Source organism: Ahaetulla prasina, chromosome 2 (genome assembly GCF_028640845.1).
Source record: "Ahaetulla prasina isolate Xishuangbanna chromosome 2, ASM2864084v1, whole genome shotgun sequence".
Taxonomy (NCBI): domain Eukaryota; kingdom Metazoa; phylum Chordata; class Lepidosauria; order Squamata; family Colubridae; genus Ahaetulla; species Ahaetulla prasina.
The window spans coordinates 101,912,745-101,933,231 of NC_080540.1; the positions used below are offsets into that span (position 1 = coordinate 101,912,745).

Below are 20,487 nucleotides of genomic sequence, written 5' to 3' on the forward strand. Positions count from 1 at the left end.
TGGTGATGCCATGTTGATGTAACAGTCGTCGGTTGTTTCTGAGATGTTTTTTGATATATGGTAATGTTTCCCTTTTCGTAGGTTGTATTGGTTGTTCTCTAGTGGGTTGAGTAGTTGGGCATTTTTGGCCTGGGTAGCCATTTTATTGGAAGATGTTGCATAGGCAGTTTATTTCCATTTTCTAGTATTCTGGGTTGCTACAGTGCATTTGTGATCATTGTTCTTACACAGCTACGCTTATGGAAAGTTGGGATGTTACTTTGGTAATGAAGCATTTGGCTAGTATGGGTGATTTGTCATAAACTTGTGTTTCTATTTGCCACCATTTCCTCTGCTGCTGAGGATATCCAGAAAGGGTAATCCATTGTTGTTTTCTTCTTTACTTAGGAATTTTATTCCTCTGAAGATGTTGATTATTTTATATGTTTTTTCTAGATGCTCCTTTTTCATTATAACAAAGAAATTATCTACATGTCAGTCCATACTTTTAGTTACATGTTTGGGAGTTATATTTTTCTAGATGCTGCATTACAATCTCTGCTATGAATCTTGAGAATAGTGATGCCATGGGTGATCCTCTGATTGGTTGGTATATTTGTCCATCAAACTGAACATAGATAGCAAGACAGAGGTTGATCTATTTTGATCTTAGTGTGTTTGATTAGGTCAAATGTGTTGTGTAGTTAGGTCAGGTGTATTATGTAACACAACTGCTATGAATTCCTTTGCTAGTTCTGAGTCTGTAAAGACCGCTATGAAATCAAATGAAACCATAATCACTTCTTTTATTATTAAGTCTTCGGTTAGCACTCTAATGCAGGGGTGTCAAACTGGATTTCTTTGAGTGTTGGATCAGCATTGTAGTTCTCCTCCACAAGCTGGCCAGGGAGAGGAGGAGACGGGATGGATGTCTAACTTATATTTTCTTGGCAAGTCCTGTTGTTTTTGTTTTCCTTAGTCTCCTTTCTTCTTTGGATAATTTCTAAAATGCAAGGTTAAGAAGCACAAGTTAAGAAAGAGCAAGACCTAGAAACTTTGTGAACATGTATTAATAACCTAGAGGAGATCAACCCTGACTGCTCTTTAGAAGGCCAGATCCTGAAGATGAAACTGAAATACTTTGGCCACCTAATGAGAAGGAAAGACTCACTGGAGAAGAGCCTAATGCTGGGAAAGATTGAAGGCAAAAAAGAAAGGGATGACAGAGAACGAGGTGGCTGGATGGAGTCACTGAAGCAGTAGGCATGAGTTTAAATGGACTCTAGAGGATGGTAGAGGACAGGAAGGCCTGGAGGAACATTGTCCATGGGGTCGCGATGGGTCGAACACGACTTCACAACTAACAACAACAAATTAATAACCTGTGTATGAGATATTCCCAAAACAGCCTATTTCCTCTGGACAGGAAGTGAGGAAAAGGATCTATATTCAAAATAATTGAGGGTGTCATTTAAAACTCTGGAAGACATGTGCTCACTGCCTTGGGGCTTCTTACACTTCAAAGATGAAGCATTGCTTCTATGAATGATAGAAACTTCCTAACTACCTAAGCCAGCAACGCCCACAACTATTTTGCTCCGTTTGCAGCTCATCCCTCTGTTGAAAGCAGAGTCTGGTCTGGAAAACATTCCAGTGGTTTTTTCTTTCCTTTCCCTTCTTTGAGGCAGAAGCATTTTATTAAACTGCATGAAGAACAGAAAGCAATTTAATTTGAGTTGCAGAAGAAAACAAAAGTTCTTGTTCATTCACTAAGTTTTGTCAGTCTCTTCAGAACCCCATGGACTACAGCAAGCCAGACTCCCCTGTCCTCCACGGTGACCTGGAGTTTGCCCAAACAAAAGTTGGATTGAGATAATTGGCATAAAAAACTGGGTATTGGTCAGGAGAAAGAGGAGAATTCTTCAAACTAAAACTGAATCAGTAGAAGAAATTATTATTGCTATTATTTATGGACAAGCAGAGAATGCTATGAATGGTTCACACAAAGCTTACATATTCAGTAGTCAAATATAGTAAGAAATTAGGGGTTCTCTCTTATTTATATCTGAATGAGTGAAATGAGATATGGAATTTGAGAACCCAACAGCATTGACTTGGGCAAAATAGCGGGATACTGAAATCCAACATCAATAGCACCATAAAGAAAAAATCAGATCCTGCTCCAAAATTATTCTTCCTTAAATTATCCCTATTAATTTGTCTATAGATATTCTCAGTCATCCAGGTCATGGTTGTTCCAAATGTGCTTTTTCAAAAGGCAACTAACTGGACTTTGTTTTTCCTTGAAGATGTTTCACTTCTCACCGAAGAAACTTCTTCTATAAAGAAACAATGAAGAAGCTTCTTGGATGAAAAGCAAAACATCTTCAAGTAAAAAAACAAAGTTCAGTTGCCTTTTGAAAAAGCACCTTTGGGACATTAATTAAATAATTTGTGAGATCCCTCTTGCTCTCTCAGTTTACAAATGGAATGTAAAATAAAGTTTGTTCAGTTGTGGAAAGTATCTACTGTGAAATGACACGGTCAATGGGTGTTTTATTTTTCATTTTATTTAAAATTAAGTCACTACCAAGGCAGTTATGAAGTTACTATTGATGACTCATTGTTCTTCCCGGTTGTGAAAATTGTTCCCTCAAATTCCTCCAGGAAATGAAGTCATTTTCATTTCATTTCTAGGGACACTGAACAGAAGAATTAGTTACTCTTATGTGGGTTTGCCTTTAGCATTAATTAAAAGTAAAAAACAAAGGAAGAGAGTGCAGTTCCCATCCATTTTGTCTCATCCAGCTTGTTACAGACACAATATCACAACTTTGAAATGTTGGTCTATTCAGAATGAAAGAAGAACTGTGAACTTCTATTCTAATTTGTGTTCTGTGGCATTGTTAGGAAACAAATTTATATTTATTGAAGAATATCTAGGATGTCTATTCAGGCAGGTATTTCTCTTATCATTTTTTAATACTGAAACAGTATTGTGCCATTAGCTAAAAAGAACATCTAAGGTGATGGCGCATATCCAATGAAATAAAACAGTGACTGTGCTAGATTGATTCTTCTGGGACCCTTAAGCTTGAGTGATTTTAAATTCATAGTTTTCTGCCAATGTTCAGTGGGAAAGCAGATTTTTTAAAAAGGTGCATGAAACCTCTGACAGTTTAATGAGCATTAACATTTTACAGATTCCTCTAAACTACTCCAAAATAGGGAAAGATATGCTGAAATTTCGGCCCCAGTTGTTCCAGTGGCAATTCTCACTACCAGGCCTCCTGTGTCCTATGGCTATTGGCTACTGAAAAAAAGTGTACTGCATAAACCAGAGAACTGCCTATGGTGCACTAGGCCAAAGCAAGCGTATAAATCTTTCCATTGCTGCTTCTGTTATTTTTGCCCTTTGTGAATATGGGTTTAGTTCATCCTTATCAAGATAATACAAGAGAGTGAAAAATCATTTTTCGGAATGGTATGGGGCAGGGGTGTCAAACTCAAGGCCGGTGGGCTAGATCTGACCTGCGGGGTGCTTAGATCTGACCCATAGGGCCTCCCTGGAAACAGCGAAGGACCAGCCTGTGGTGCCTCTGCTATTGAAAATGGAGCTTGGGAGGGGCTGCATTTTTGGCCTGGATGGTCTCCTGCAGCCCTCTACAAGTGAAAACAGAGGTCAGGGGCTGCACGTGGCCCCTCAAGCTGTATTTTCGCTGGCAGAGGACTGTAGGCGGCCACCCGGGCTCCGTTTTTTCTGGCAGAGGGCCAGCAAACCAAACCAAAAGCAAAACAAAACAAGAAATGCTTCCCCTTTTGCATCTGAGCATCCAAGAAGGGACAGGAAAGGAGAAAGGAAAAGAAAAAGGAAAAGATGGGAAGAGATCAAGGAAGGAAAGAGAAGGAAAGAGGGGAAGGAAGAAGAAAGGGGAATGAAGAGGGAAGGAAAAAGAAGAGAAGGAAGGAAGGAAGGAAGGAAGGAAGGAAGGAAGGAAGGAAGGAAGGAAGGAAGGAAGGAAGGAAGGAAGGTCCTGCCTTAGTACTTGGCCGCCAGCAGACGGCAAGTCTCCTCTGAATAATAATAAGAATAATTAATTAAACCCTGAAATGCTTCTTGAAAAATAAAAAGAAGTAGAAACTTGGTATTTCCTCCTACTCTAATGCCAACTTCTTTTGAATGTATGAAAGAAGACCTGAATTCTATAGACTGGAAGACTAAAACATTCTGCACAATTTAAATATTCCTAGAAGTACAGTAGCCCTTGACTTACAAGAGTTTGTTCAGTGACTGTTCAAAGTTACAACGGCACTGAAAAAAAGTGACTTATGACCATTTTTCACACAACTGTTGCAGCATCCTCATGGTCACATGATCAAAATTCAAACGCTTGGCAACTAACTCATATTTACGATGGTTGCAGTGTCACAGGGTTATGTGATCATCTTTTGTGACCTTCTGGTCAGCAAAGTGCATGGGGAAGCCAGATTCACTTAACAACCATGTTACTAATTTAACAACTGCAGTGATTCACTTAACAACTGTGGCAAGAAAGGTCCTAAAATGGGGCAAAACTCACTTAATGAATGACTCACTTAGCAAGAGAAATTTTGGGCTCAATTGCAATTTGCGTCAATTGCATCAAGGACTACCTGAATTGTATTCTTTCCAAAGTGGTTCCAAAATTGCGTTTTACTGTTCTCTAATGCAAAATGCAGAGCAGGCTGCCTTATCTTGCCCTGCTGTGAATTCAAATTCAGTACAAAATGAGATTCATGATGATACAGTTTTTTACTCCATCCAAGCAGTATTAGAGTAGTATGGAATTTGGGACTGACTAATAAATACATCAACAAAAGAATGAAGGTGCTTTGCATTCTTCCTTGAGGAAATGAGTCAAAGCATTGAAAATGGAAAGAAGTGAGAAAGAATATATGTTAGACAATAACCTTGGCATCCAAACTAAATTCCACTATAATTATTTCCCATTACCACGGGCAGCATCAATTTTACTCCCTTTGCCAATCAGAAATTCTACAGTAAACTTCTATATACACATGCACATCAGGGGTGGGTTCTACTTACCTTTACTACCGGTTCACAATGGGACCACACACGCGTGCTTGCTTTGCTCACGCACACGCACGTCTGCGCATGCGCAGAAGCTTTCTGACGACATCCGCCTCGGTGGGCAGAGCCTCCCACTGGTTTTACTACCAGTTCTTGTGCAATGGGACTACACGTGCGTGCTTGCTTTGCTCATACGTACACTTCTGCGCATGCGCAGAAGCTTCCTGACGACATCTGGGTCGGTGGGCAGAGCCTCTCACTGATTTTACTACCAGTTCTTGTGAACCGGTCCAAACCGGGGGCAACCCACCACTGATGCACATATTTCTGAAATTAATTCTGCTACTACCATATTGATCCCATGTTTTCCTTCTTTCAGCAATAGGAAGTGTTAAATTAATATATCTACAAGTACCCCTAGTAATAACTACAGAACCTCATGTATAATTCTGTCTCACAGCATCAAAATTGCCATTCTGACACTGAGTTATTTGAGCATTGAAAACGTTCATATTGTAATCCTTAGTTTGCTGCTAGCTACAATTATGCATAGGTAGTAATAAAATCTCACTAGAATGAACGGAAACAAGTGAGTTCAATGAGTCATGTATTATTTTGGGTATCTCTTTAAAGCAAAGGGCTGCTCCTTTGTTTTTCTCTTTCATGAAGTTCTGATGTGAGTTTCATTGTGGTGTTTTTTTACTGATGTGAGTTTCATTGTGGTGTTTTTTTAGTTTTGAAAAATTGGTGGCTGCAGAAGGGCATATTCACAGATTATGCCCAAGCATATCTTATGGCAGTGGGTGTTACATATGTAAACAGTGAGTGAAGCCAGGGAGGTAGGCTCCGCTCAGGTCTGGGTTTAGCCGGACATTTATTTTATTTATTTATTTACATTTATACCCCGCCCTTCTCCGAAGACTCAAGGCGGCTTACAGTGTATAAGGTAATAGTCTCATTCTATTTGTATATTTACAAAGTCAACTTATTGCCCCCCCAACAATCTGGGTCCTCATTTTACCTACCTTATAAAGGATGGAAGGCTGAGTCAACTTTGGGCCGGGCTTGAACCTGCAGTAATTGCAGGCTGCTGTGTTCTAATAACAGGCTTCTTACAGCCTGAGCTACCACTGATTGGTGGATTAAAACGTGGCCTGCCGCTGATTGGTGGATTCAAATGGTGGGAAAAGTAAAGCGTTGTCAGTGGCTGAATCGTTGGGACAGCTCCCTTTAAAAGGAAGCGCTGCCAGCTAAGCCTTTGCCAGAAGTCACTTACTTAAATAAAGAGCTGAAGTTACTGTCTGTCGTCCTACCTCTTCATTGCCTCCCACAATCTAACAGTGGGAATAGTTTATTCACATGAGTAATGAAAGGTGGGACCTCATAAACCTAGATTTCTTCTGGTCAAATGGTTCACCTCTTCGGGGAATACCCCATTTCCACAAAATCAGATGGTTCTTCTAATGATTTGCCTACAGTCATTATCTGTCTACGATCGAACATCTGTGTGTGCTTCTCCACTGTCTTTTCCTAACTCAGAAGGTTTGGCTTTCCTCAGAAATCCATCCCATTCCCAATATCATTCAAGCATTCAGATATTTGGACATTACAGAATGGTTTAGAATATGGGGGTCCAACCTTTTGGCTTGCTTGGGCTGCATTGAGTGAAGAGAAATTGCCTTGGGCTGCGTAAATAGTATAATTAATGTATATAAATCACAAAACAATATTAAAAGTTTGCGAACTTGTAGGACCATATGACTAGCCATCCAGAGCTGCATGCGGCCTGCGGGCCACAGGTTGGAAACATCTGCTTTAGAGACCATAGTGGCTTTTTCTGTGACTTCTCCCCTCTCCCACTGCTTCCACTAAGAGTACTTCTTTGTTATTTTCTTCATGTCTTCCCATACTGTCACTATATTGTTTTTGCATTGCATAAAACTAGGACAGGGAACTTTATGATTCATGTGTTTATGTAGTCAAACATTCCTTCTTTCTCAGACTTCAGAACACCTGGCTAACTTCAAACAGCTTGTGTTATGCATAAGTTAAAAAAATCTTCTCTGCCGAGATGACAGTTTGAATGCCTTGCAAAGGGACTGCTAGAAAGACCAACTTATCGTTAGCAAAAAAAGTCTTGTGTTAATTGTGTACAGAAGGTTAAAGGGGTGGGTTTGCAGTTACAAACGTGCAAAAATGCAATGAGAGAGGGCTTGGGCTGGACAGCCAGGATCATTGCTGACTGATCAATTGGGGGGACCTTGAGCTCAATCGTTTGATTGAGGATAGGTTCCTCACTTTTTGACACACACATATTGTCATCATTTATATCATGTATGTTTTCTGCCTTGTGCAGGATGTATGAAACAATGGTATGCATGTCAGGATACAAAAAATGGTTACAGCTATCACAAAACCAATCTAATTACATTTTCTCTGCATCGGTAAGATTTTTGTACCATTGCAAAATGCTTATCTGAAAAAGTCTTTTCTCACCGTAACTTTTGTAATACTTTAAGTGTTGCACAAGGCAATATGATATAAATAGTGACTAATCGGCTGTCTCTTGTAATTCATGCACCTTAAGAAGGGTACCTCCCAGAACAGTAAACAGCTGTATATTTTTTCCCATGTAACTCAATGGGTCCATTCAGAACTAATCTATCCATATGAATACAAGGTTTTCTCTAGGGTCTTCCTAGAATTTGGCTTGCAATCAGAATAAATAATTTGGCTTGGGAGTTGCACACTTCAGTCACATCAGAAAGGAATCAGATTGGAGGAAATTGATCTAGGCCAGTGATGGCTAACCTTTTCTGGACTAAGTGCCCAAAGAGCACAAGCGCACTGTGATCCCCAAAATGCAAGTGCGTGCAGCCTCCCCATGTGCCCTGCCCCCCCACATAAACGTGCCCCCCACATGTGCCCCACCACCATGCATGCCCCCCACACATGTCCCACCTCCCTGGGCATGTGCAGCAGAGACCCAAAGACCAGCTGGCCGAAGGGAGGGGTGCATGCATGCCCAGCAGAGCTGAACTGGGGCGACAGCTCGTATGCAATCAGGGAGGATGCTGCGTGCCACCTCTGGCACACATGCCATAGGTTCACCATCACAGATCTAGGCTGTGTCCAGATTCCTGCAGTCATTGCAAATAAAAAGTAAAGCAAATTTTGCTCTTGTACATATAAAAGTGGATATACTTTACATGCAGTATTGGTGCCATCTAACCAGTTTTGCCTACTTTGTGTATGGATTGATATCAGTTCCAATAAGGTTTACACACTTGGAAGAGCAGCAAGAATCGAGAGATATGACATTTTGTGTATGGTAAACAGGTACAAAATGAATGACAGCGATCTGGACATTGCCTCCTGTAAAAGTCAGACTTTTAATTTACCATAAAGATTACTTTTGTATTATCAGGGTTCAAAGAGAAAGTTTCTTTGATAATTATTTTAACATGGAAAAATGCCTGCCTCTTTGCCATCAATATCTAAGCTCCTTCTAGTAGTTCATGTATATCCGAATTTCTATTACATAATGGATAACCTTTACAAAGAAGCAGTCAAAGAATGTGTGGCAAAGGAGGATTGTCTCTTCCTTTTAGCAGCTGTATAGCTGAAAGCACACTAGGCAGTCAAGAATTTAAGATAATAGATGTGTGGGAATTTGCTTGCCTTAACCCCTGTCCATTATAAAATGCATATAAAAGGAAACAAGTATGGACTGCGAGAGCAGTGTGGGCTAGCTTGCCAAACCACACACAGCCTTTCGTAAGGCGTTAGGATTCTGTTCTTGACACAAGGGTGGTGAGGGAGGTGAAAATCTGTTAGAGATGGAGAAAGGGAGGACAGCTGGAGTTGTTTTTCTATCATCTTGGTCACAGTAACTATCACTGTCTGGGACCTCCTGTGAAAGTGCTCATTAATTTCATGCTAGGAGGGGAAAGACAAAACAAGAAAAACAGGGCCTTCAGTTTTTGATGAAAAGGATGTGTTGGCAAAGAATGTATATCCTCAACAAGCGACAGTCATCTAGGATATTCCAGCTGGATTTCTTCCTTCCTTCCTTCCTTCCTTTTTTTAATTTAATTTTATTTATTTTGTCACAACAGTATATATAAGCATAAGCATGAAGTAACTATATAATATATAAGCATATATATGAGTATAAGTATGTAATAACTATATAAATTGGATATATATAATGAAAGGAAATAGTAGGACAGGAACGGTAGGTCAACAGTAGACAGTTTTTGGTTAAAGCTTTGGGGATTTTGAGTAAATACCACAGAGTCTGGTAGTGTGTTCCAAGCTTTAATAACTCTGTTACTGAAGTCATATTTTCTGCAATCAAGATTGAAGCGGTTAACATTAAGTTTAATCTATTGTTTGTTCTTGTATTGTTGTGATTGAAGCTGAAGTAATCCTCAACAGGAAGGACATTGCAATAGATGATTCTATGAGTTAAACATAGGTCCTGTCGAAGGCAGCAGAGTTCTAAGTTTTCCTTCCTTCCTTCCTTCCTTCCTTCCTTCCTTCCTTCCTTCCTTCCTTCCTTCCTTCCTTCAAACATTGAGCTGGATTTTACTGATTAAAACTCCTAAATCTCTTTCCTAAAATTGACTCTGGCCCTATCCATTTTAGAGTTCAGCTTTTGGCATGCTACACCAAGCCAGAAGAAGCTAGTGAACCAATGTAAATTGTATATTCTTGATCTAAAAGCCACCACCCTTGATTTAAATACTTAGCTTTCCTTCTTCCTCATAACTCCAACTTAGAATTTGTTTGTTTGTTTGTTTGTTTGTTTGTTTGTTTGTTTGTTTGTTTGTTTATTGGCCGCCCATCTTACCATAGGGTAGCTCTGGGCAGTTTATACTTACATATACAGTTAAAATGTTAAAAGTTAAAATGAGTCATTAAAACCAAGGAGACATGGGGAGGGCAGGGGCAGGGAACTGGATGTGGGATCTGTTATTATCAATCAACCTCCTCGATTGTGCTGTTCCCCCATTGGGCCCACATGCCAGCTTGGCACAGCCACATCTTTAGGCTCTTACAAAAAGATAGGAGGGTTGAGCCAACCTCAAATCGAATTATTGATTTTTAAAAATGATTAAATAGCCCTACATTGTAGTCAGAAATAGAACTATTTATAAATGATCTAAATAATGAAAATTCAGTATTTATCTATCTGTTTGTCTGTCTGTCTGCCCATCTTTCATCCAACTCTGAGTAGCTCCCAATCAATGATTTTGCAATATCAGATAAATAACATCAGAACCTTTGTTGATGGTAGCTAGTAAACACTCAGCAAGACAAAAAAGAATAGAATAGAATAGAATTTTTTATTGGCCAATTGTGATTGGACACACAAGGAATTTGTCTTTGGTGAATATGCTCTCAGTGTACATAAAAGAAAAGATACGTTCATCAAGAATCATAAGGTACAACAATGATAGTCATAGGGTACATAGGACACAAAGGATTGTGTCTCATTGAACATCTATTTTCATTTTCGTATTTAAAAAGTAGTAGTCACTTTCTGAATTCTGGTAGTTTATTTTTCCAAATAAGAATAACTTTGCAGTTGTTATTCGAAAGAATCAAATTGTACCATCCAAGCTTTTTCCTTTCCCTTTTCTAAAATATTTTGCACAGAAGAAAAGGCAGGAGCTAATGGAATTTAGATTATAAACTCCTTGGTCTCTCTGTTTTGTGAATGTATTTCTAGAAATGGATGATGTCAATCTAAATAACTATATCTCTATATCAAAATGAAATTTTATTTCAGGGAGAGTAGAAGCAGCAGAGATTTGTTGAAATGTCAGACCTCTGTCCAGAAAAAGTCTTCCCCTATATTTGTATTTAAAAAATGCACAGCATTCAAATTTTTGTCCTTGTTTTAGTTGTATTAGGATATAGCAGTTGAGTACATAGGGAGATGATAGATAGATAGATAGATAGATAGATAGATAGATAGATAGATAGATAGATAGATAGACAGACAGACAGACAGACAGACAGACAGACAGACACACACACACACACACACACACACACACACACACACACACACGTGTGTGTGTGTGTATATAATTTTTTAAAAAGAAAAATTATTTTGGGGGTAGGACTAAACCATGGAAGATTGGCTTGCAGGCTTTCAGAAAAATCTTAATGATTTTGAAATTAGAGATTATTATCAAAAAACCCTTTAATAGCAAGGGACATCACATTTCATTTCCAATGAATGAATGAATTCATTCATTCATTCATTCATTCATGTTAAATTACTACAAACAACAGTTGGGGCATTTAATTCAGATTGAATTGGAATCTGAAGGTTGAAGTACACATATCCTGGGAAATAGAAAAAAAAGATTTTTCCAGTTGAATGGCCCCCAGCTGTTATTAGTCCTATTCATATAGCAACACCATGTTGAGTGCAAAATGAACCTTAAGTATAGGGAAATTAGTGATAGGTTTACTATGCACAGTACCCAACATAAAGACATTCAAAAACCCATCATCAGAAAGCCTACTTGGTTGGCTTGAAATTTAAAGGGATTAGCTAAATTCATGGAGAAGAGGCCTCTCAACAGCTAACAATTCAGAGTTCATACATTTAACATTAGCTATTAGACCCATGTAGACATTTTTATGAGATTATGCAGCTGTTTTCAGAAGTGCTGCCAAAACCTTCCCCGTCTCATGCTGCACTGTTCGTTCACATGGCTAGTATTTTATGGTGCCAGTATATAATGTGCCAGAATTTTCCCATCTGTTCATGTGCATATATATAGATGCTGGATTCGGTACAATGGCCAACAGCAAAATGTGTTTTCCGGAAGCAGCCAGGATAATAGCAAAGGCTACAGGGTAGTTGCCAGTAGAAGCAACTGCCAGTTTACAGAAAGGAAAACCAAACAACTGCATCAAGAAGGGAGGTGGTCTTTTTTTTTTTTTTCCCAGGCAGGTAATTAGGTTGTCTAGGAAAAACAAAATAAAAATGATTTACTTGTATTTTTAGTGACTAATAACAGGAAAAGTGCAGGTGGGTTTTTCTGACATTGGAGGCAGAAATATTTGATTCAGCTTTTGAATTTAGGAATCGTTCAGTTTACTTGTTTCCTTTAAACCAGGGGTGTCAAACTCGACTTCATTGAGGGCCGCATCAGAGTTATGTTTGACCTCAGGGGGCCGGGGTGGGCGTGGCCAGGGTGAGCGTGGCCAGGGTGGGCGTGGCCAGCTCGATGTCACTTATGTCGGGGGTGCCTGTGGTGGCCTGAGTGCTCTTCCAGTGAAAATGGGCTCCCAAGCTCTGTTTTTGCCTGCGACCGCTCCTGCAACTCTTGGCCGGTGAAAATGGAGCTAAGGAGGGCCACCCACGGCCCTCCCGAGCTCCGTTTTCTCTGGCAGAGGCACTATGGGCTGATCCTTTGCTACTTCCAAGGCAGCTCCACAGGCCAGATCTAAGTACCTCACAGGCCAGATCCAGCCCACAGGCTTTGAGTTTGACACCCCTGCTTTAGACAATGCCCAGCAGATAATTAGGCATCTGTAACACAAGGTCAAATTTTCCTCTACACAAGAGAAACAGAATGTCTATGATAACCCCAAAAGTACAATGAATATACATACACCTTCAAAGCCAGACAAACTATCCAGTGACAGAAAGACACAAAAAAATCCATCCTGACAAGTACTTGTAGAAATCCTGTTTAACAAATTCATTTCTTTATAACTTTTCTGCCCTGTCTACAACTGATAAATAATCCCATATTTACCAGGGTGAATAAGTAGCCATAAATAACTCCTGTCACATTTGATTAACTGATTAATTGAAAATAACTATGCAAATTTCCTTCTAGAATTCTAGAAATTCACTACAATATTGAAAATCACTCCAGAGTTATGAAATCATCTTTTTAGCTGGTTTTATAACATGAATATGCTGGGCAGCCCACTTTCATAGTGTTACCAACAACTGAAGCCCAAAACAGGGAGGAGTTTGGATGTTTTTATGGAACTTATTGAATCACGCACACACACACACACACAAATAAACCACTACTACCACCACCACCACAGAGATACCAGTCAAGTCAAGCCAAGCTCTCTTCCTAAATTCCCTGAATTTATAGACTGAATTGGATCAATCATTGAATAAAGTTTCATATCTAGAAGTTCAGATCCTGAGAGAATGGAGAGCAAATTTTTGCTGCAAATTAAACTCTCTCTTTTTAAACTCTCCAATTCTTGTACACTGCATGGAAAAGTCCCTGCAATTTTCTTGGCAAGGTTTTTCAGAAGTGGCTTGCCATTGTCTGCTTCCTAAGGTTAAAAGAGAGTGATTGTCAGATTTACCCAGCCAGCCTTCATGTCTAAGGCAGGACTAGAGTTCATGGTCTCCCGATTTCTAGTGTGGTGTCTTACAACTGAGCGTAAAACTGGCTTTCAAACTAAGCTTACTGTCAATCAATATGGTTGCCTGTTATACCCTGTAAGAGCAGAGCTCTCTGCTCTTATGAGCTTGCAAATTATAATACAGTGTTTTGACCCGGTTTGCAAGCTGCAGCAATTCAATTATTCATCACAATTATCTAACCATGGTTTATTGAATATACCACAACTGATTAAGTCCACACAACTTGCTTAGCCAAAACCAAGCAGAACAGCACAGATGCATTTGTACAGCGTGCTCAATTCTTAATGAGGGTTTGCAAATCACAGTTGTTGTACTTCTCTAAAGTAAAAATCACAGAAACTGAGAGCTGAGATGAGCAATACATACATTTATATGTAACTGTTTTTATTTTTGTTAGGGCAAAAGTTTGAAAAATTGCATGGTATTTTGTTTTTTAAAATGATAACAGCAGCAAGATTTCTATATCAGATGAAATCTACAGTGGGAGAGTAAAGCTGACGGAGCTGGCTGGGATGGTGAAACTGGACTTTTGCATAAAGCAGAAAAAAACAAAATCATGAATATAGATTTTTGTATTAGTTATACTTATAGATTATTTTAAAAAATGGAGGTTACATTGTCATTGTAGAACAGGAGCTGAAGTCAAGTTTTATTTATATCAGTTTTAAAAGAAATCAAAAGTCAGAAGTCATTTTTATGTTTGTATTTTTGTTTTTATATTTTTTATTTTACCTTTTATGGACCTCTCTGCCAGTTCTATCCATTTTCTGTCTTCCTTTACTGATTTTCTATGAGTTTTTTATTTTTTATTTTTAAAAAAACATTAATAAATTTATATAATGCAATCAAAGCAGCCATTAAACTAAGGATATTTTTTTTAAGCCCTGCCAAAGTAAGCAAAATTAAATGAGTAGCCCAGTGTTTCTCCACCTTTTTTACTTAAAGATGTCTTAAGGCCAGAGGTGAAATACACTTATCTTCGCTACCGGTTCACAAATTTGAGTGTGCACACCTCCTCCATGCATGCACAGAGCCTTCTGCGTATGCGCAGAAGGTCAAAAACAGGACATGATGACATATGGGCAGGTGGGCGGAGCCTCCCGCCACCAGCTCTACCGGTTCACCAGTGGCTGGAGATAGAACCGGCTGAATTTCACCACTGCTTAACACATCTTAGGATGTCACTTTTGCCCCCTTTTAAAAAGAAACTTTAAAATGGAGGGAAGAGGTTAAGAAGTATGACCCAGCAAGTTCCAGAAGTCCTTGGAGGTTCTAAGGTATGGCCTTGGGGACCATTGCACATGATCCAAGAGTTGCCCATGTATATTAAATTAATATCCATAAAAGAATAGAACTAAAACACAAAGCCCGGTGAGATTCAGATAATTCCTAAACTGTAAACAAATACAGTTTATTCAGTACACAGAGATTTATTCAATATATCGGAGTCACTGAAAGTTATGCTTAATAACCACATAATCTCTAGTAACTTTCTGTACACTGAGCAGAGTAGATGAAGGATAAGAATCTGGAAGGATACTACATCTGAAGCCTTGCAAGGGAGATACATCTCTGGTGTGGCCTGCTTATTCTTCTTCAGTTCCAATCTGCAGAGGTGATAAAATGTTTGAAGTTCCCTGGAGACATCTGACTATAACTTCTACCAGGGTGAATCAATTCTGCCAGCCACTTGAAGGACATTCCGTTTTACCTTCATGACATCCTGTGGAAGGGAAACTAGAAGGGCTTTCATTTGAATATTATTTCTTTTTTCTTTTTAACAGGTCAGCCCTTTCTGTTACGTGGAACCTGAATCCATGGGGCATTCTACAGCCATTGTCAGTCTTCCCCACTTACAGCAAAATCTATCTTTGAATATGTACGTACATATAATCCTTATTAATTTCTTAAGGATAACATATTTGTGGGGCCAGAAGATGTTATTGCCTAGCAACTGCAGCACATAGTCTGGAATGAAGGTTGGGCCAAAATGCCCAAAAGTGACGATACCAGAAGGAATTTTTTTAAAAAATAAACCCATGAGCTCCCTTTCCATAAATATGCTATACAAGCATTTTGTTAAAACTGAGGTAAACATCATTCTAGAATTGCTCTACTTTTATGCCTTAAATTAGCTTCCAAGCACCTGACATGAAATATAAAGCTCACTGTCAGAAGAGACAGATCTGTTTAATTTAAATGAAGATTCATTAGGAATAGCATGTGAATATTATGCCTTTTAATATACAGGATCCACAAAACCCTAACACTGTTTGCTGGAGCAGCTAATTACTACAATGTCATATGTCAAAGAAATACTTGGATTTGGATGACAGGTCTAAAACCCAAAAGAGCTGATGCTGAATCTTAATATGTAATTTCCTGATGCTAATAAACAGTGCAATTATTCTGTGTTCAAAGGAAGATGATCTTTTTGTGTGCAAGTGTATGGGTGTTTAACTCCTTTTGTTCCAGACCGTATTTTTCTTTCTCCAATCTGGGATCCTAGCCCAAAGCTTAATCTTGGACTGAATACATCATGCCGATTACACCAACCCACTTAGAAATGCCCTACATATTGCTAGGTAGGGATCCATCTGGCATTCTTGACAAGTTGTCTGTTCTTCATTCTGATACAATATTCACCAAAGCATTCCAGATTGCGTAACAGAAGTGTTACGTAACGAAGCTTCAGATGCATTGCCCTGGTTTAGCACAAGGCACAAGAGCAGCTCCTGGTGTGGCCTGAAAGCAGAGTGTTGTGTCATACTCTCATTACATTGCATAAATGAAACTATTTTTTTTTTAACCAGTGCCTGGTGCTTTACTTTCTCATTCCTTACGTTTCAATAGGTCCGTCGCTTTGCACTCCTATACAGCTCACAGTCCAGATGAACTCAGCCTGCAAAAAGGAGAAGGTGTTCGGGTTTTGGAGAAATACCGTGAAGGTTGGCTAAAAGGAATGTCACTGATCACAGGAAAAGTCGGAGTCTTCCCCAGCAATTACGTTGCTCCATTTTTCAGGTTTGACCTATGCTATTTATCGATTGAGAGATGTAGTTGAAAATTGGAGAAATATCTGGAGAGGGACTCTTCCACAGCAGGGGGAAAAATGCCACTGTGGCACTTGAATTAGTTTAAGATGAATGAATAAGACTGGGTGGTAGTGCTGCCTATATACATTTATCTCCTGATGACATGTAAGCTTAATGCATCTGCCTGGAACTATTTTAGCCAAAAAGAAAAAAAAAATCAATTTTGACTGCCAAGTTTCTTTCCCCCACCCCCCACCCTTTCTGGATCTGGAAAATAGTTATATATTGTAGCTCCCAATCATTATATGTGTTTTCCCTTTTCTGTAGCATACAAATTGAACTACACAGTAGTACCTAAAAATAATATTATGTAGCTACATGGGAGTGAACAAATCACTAACAAATCATTTAGATAGTACAAGCATGTTGAGCTTGTGTATGAAGGCCAGATGCATAAATTTCTGTAAAGAATTTGTATAAAACAGTCACAGGTCAGTTCCTTGTATGATACTGAAATACCACCTTAAAACATGGTCTTCTTGCTATCTAGGATTCTCTTTTGTTTTATTTTTAATGAATAGCTTATCATTGGTACTATACATATAATTACTTGTTCAAATGGATAATTAAATCAAAGCTATGCATTTACTAATTGAAACAATACATTTGCTACAAAAATGTTGCTGTAGATCAGCACAAGGCCACAGAAGGACTAATTTGTTTTTGTTTGTGTGCAAGCAAATAAACAAGAATTGAGGTCTCTGGCTACCCCAGTGAGAAGCTGATCCAGGAAAAAGCATCCACTGTCAGTGAAGCTTTTTTGCAGCATTTGCTATGCAGTGTGTTTTTGTGGGTGATTAAATAACCATTAGGAAACCTTTTTAATGAAAACCTTTATGATACCTTTAAAATTAATACATTTCTTTCTACACCACAAATGAGTAGATTATAACATATTTCCTTAAGGACTGCCATGGTTGACCAATTCTCAGAACAGATCTCAAGGTGATCCTAGGGATAGAAATGGCATTACAATAATTTCAGTCCAAAAGATGAAATAGTAAATTACTATTACCTTCTGTAAGGTTGCAAGTTTTCATAAGACCTGTAGAAGCTCCTACAACTGCTTGGTTAAGCTCCCCATTATTTACTCTTTCAAAACACATATTTTTAAAAATGAAGCATATTTATTGTTTAACCCATTCAGGGACATCTAAGCTAAATAACCAGAACGCTCAGTAAGAACTATTATATTTATGGAAATGAACACACTACTTTTCCCCATGAAAACTGCACCTTGACTATCATCTCTAGCTGTCCTATGATTTTTCAAAAACTTGTCGCCTAGAACCCCCAGCAGAAAGCAGTGGGGATAAGGATTATTTAAAAAGGTGAGAAAAAATGGAAAAGGAATTTTAAAAAACAGGAAGGGGGAGAGGAGAAGCAGCTTGTTTATGTCCAAGCCTTGTTTATGATGTCCAAATTATTAAGCGTTAGTTACAAAAACTGGTCCATCAAGTCTTGTTAGCTACTTTGCTTACAGAAGAGCCTTCATGTTCAAAGATAACTTATTTCAGTATTCTGTATTGTGAGCTACCTTGAATGTTGAAATAAGCAAAACGTCATGGTATAAATTCAACAATAAATAAATAAAATATGTCAGATCAAGATGGACGAACCATTTCATCCATTATGGGAATTATGTTGCCTTCATGCTATAGCCTTCTGAAAGGTATAGTATCTGGTTGTAAAAATGGTTGCTCAATTAATTTGAGTCTCAGTCCTATCTAGCATAGCACGAAATATGCCTCTAAACTATTTATTTCCTTGCTTACTCAGTTATTTACTTACAGTATTTTATATCCTATATTGCTTGCTCTCTAAGGACTCCCAGTTGCTTACAAAATTGAACATAAAATCGCTAAATAATTAAATTCAAACATAATTACATAAGCGTGCTAATGTCCATATGATGCAGTCATGCTTAGTTCCGAATTTCATAAATACTTAAAAATAATTAAAAGCTTTGCAGGAAAGCTTGCATTTCAGACTTTCATCAGGGACAGGACTATTAAGATCTCTGGAAGCAAGTTATTCCACGAGGCTGGAGCATAAACTGAAGCATACCAATTTTGTCTCACCCTCCCCCCTCTAGTTTTACAGGGAGTGGGAATCAATATCTCAACTTACAACAAATGCCCCAAATCCGTTCACCCTGAATTAGCTGAAACAAAAATCAAAGGAAATTTAATGGACACAGAGGCTCTTATCTTTTAGGTTACTCTGAGTTAACAGACTCTAGTGGTAAGGCTAACTAGGAATAATAAAACACCTACAAAACTGCACATTCCCCACCTTTAGTCAGACTATTGAGACAATAAAAACGTATTTTCTACAGTTTTATTTCACCAAAGAAAACTATTCTTAGAATAGTTTTTATAATTTAGAGATTTTTCTCATCTTTGGCAGTTCTGAAAAATTAACTTCTGAGTTGTTTTAGTTTCTTGTTCCATATATTAAAGTTAGATGACAACATGCCTGAGGTGCTGTATAAAGCTGAAGCTACAGTTGAAAGCATGTGGAGATAAATTCCCTAATGCCCTAAATATGTTCTGTTTTAATATGAAATCAGCTCAAAGCAGCCTCTCTCTTCTGGAAATAGAAAATGGCTAATATGGGTATGCTTATCAGGCCTGACTATTCAGTAAAAAATGAGTCACTGAAGCAAACAAAAGTCATTTGGTTGAGATAAGTGGCCATACAAATTGAATCAATCAATAAAAATAAAATAATTCAAGGTAGTAAAGAAATATGTAGAAGAGATCTTGATGTAGGAACATCAAGGGTTGGAGAGGTTTATTTTAACTGAGAAAATAGTAAAACAGTGTTGGAAGGGAACTCCTTGCATTCTCCAGTTATAGTGTTAAGTTCTGGAAGTAACGAGGCTGGAGACCAGGGTAGTGACAACAGCTCTTTAATATATGGTGAACCCAGCAACAGGCTGGGGGAAAAAACCTCTCCTTTTATACAGTTCTACTGGCGGCTTCGTCCAATCAGCAACGTGCTGATTTCCCACCCAAATATTTAAAGGTACATACAAGAATACATAACACTCCTCCCCTCCCAGAAAACACTTTGCCTCTATTTACATTTTATTTACATGTTATTTTTCGACGTAGTCACGCAAATAACCTGGGCGTCTCCTAGTTCTTTCAGACCTGCACGGTTCAGTTCTGGGTGGTGTTTTGAGCTGGTCGGAGGGGCTGTTTTCTCCTCCCAGCTCTTTCTCTAGGCCATCGGGCCTTGGATTATTTGCAGACTCTTTTTCTTGGCCATCCGGCCCTGGATTACTTTTGTAATTTTCCCTGTCGTTTCCCTCGGGAACCTGATGGCGTCGCTGGACCTCCGGGACCTCAGCTAAGTCTTGCGCCTCCCCCGGGTCATGGTCAGCTGTGGGTTCAAATAAGGAGGGGTCATAATTTGTTTCCTGTGGCTTAGTTTGTTCAGTTATTCGTCTCCTTATCTGATCTATGTGGCGCCTCCATACTCGGTTGTCTTGTAATTCGACCAAGTATGACTTTGGGCCGGTTGCTTTTATTATTTGCCCTGCGAGCCAACTTGGGCCGTCCCCGTAGTTGCGGGCCCACACTCGGTCGCCTATGCCCAATTCCCTTGTTTTGTCTATTTCCCCTTGGAACCCTCTGGTGTGTAATGGGGACTCAAGCAGTCAAGTGGGCACGGAGTTTCCGTCCCATCAATAATTCGGCTGGGCTTCTGCCTGTAGCAGTGCTTGGGGTTCTGTGCTGAACGGCCAGAAAGAAGTCTATCTTTGTTTGCCAGTCACCTGGCTTGAGCCTGGACAATGCCTCCTTAGCGCTCCGGACGGAACGCTCTGCAAGGCCATTCGACGCAGGGTGGAAAGGCGCAGAGAGGGCATGTCGGATGCCCTCCTCTGCCAAGTATTCTTCGAA

General features: G+C 39.1%; 1 protein-coding gene across 2 annotated transcripts in view; it reads left to right on the top strand.

Moving 5' to 3' along the window:
- SH3RF2 (SH3 domain containing ring finger 2) overlaps nucleotides 1–20,487 on the top strand; it is a 108,175-nt gene that overhangs the window by 73,565 nt on the left and 14,123 nt on the right. For both annotated transcript variants that reach the window (XM_058167668.1, XM_058167667.1), the window contains exons 6-7: nucleotides 15,266–15,360; nucleotides 16,335–16,505. In XM_058167668.1, the coding sequence (XP_058023651.1) occupies nucleotides 15,266–15,360; nucleotides 16,335–16,505 (266 nt within the window). The remainder of the gene's footprint in view (nucleotides 1–15,265; nucleotides 15,361–16,334; nucleotides 16,506–20,487) is intronic.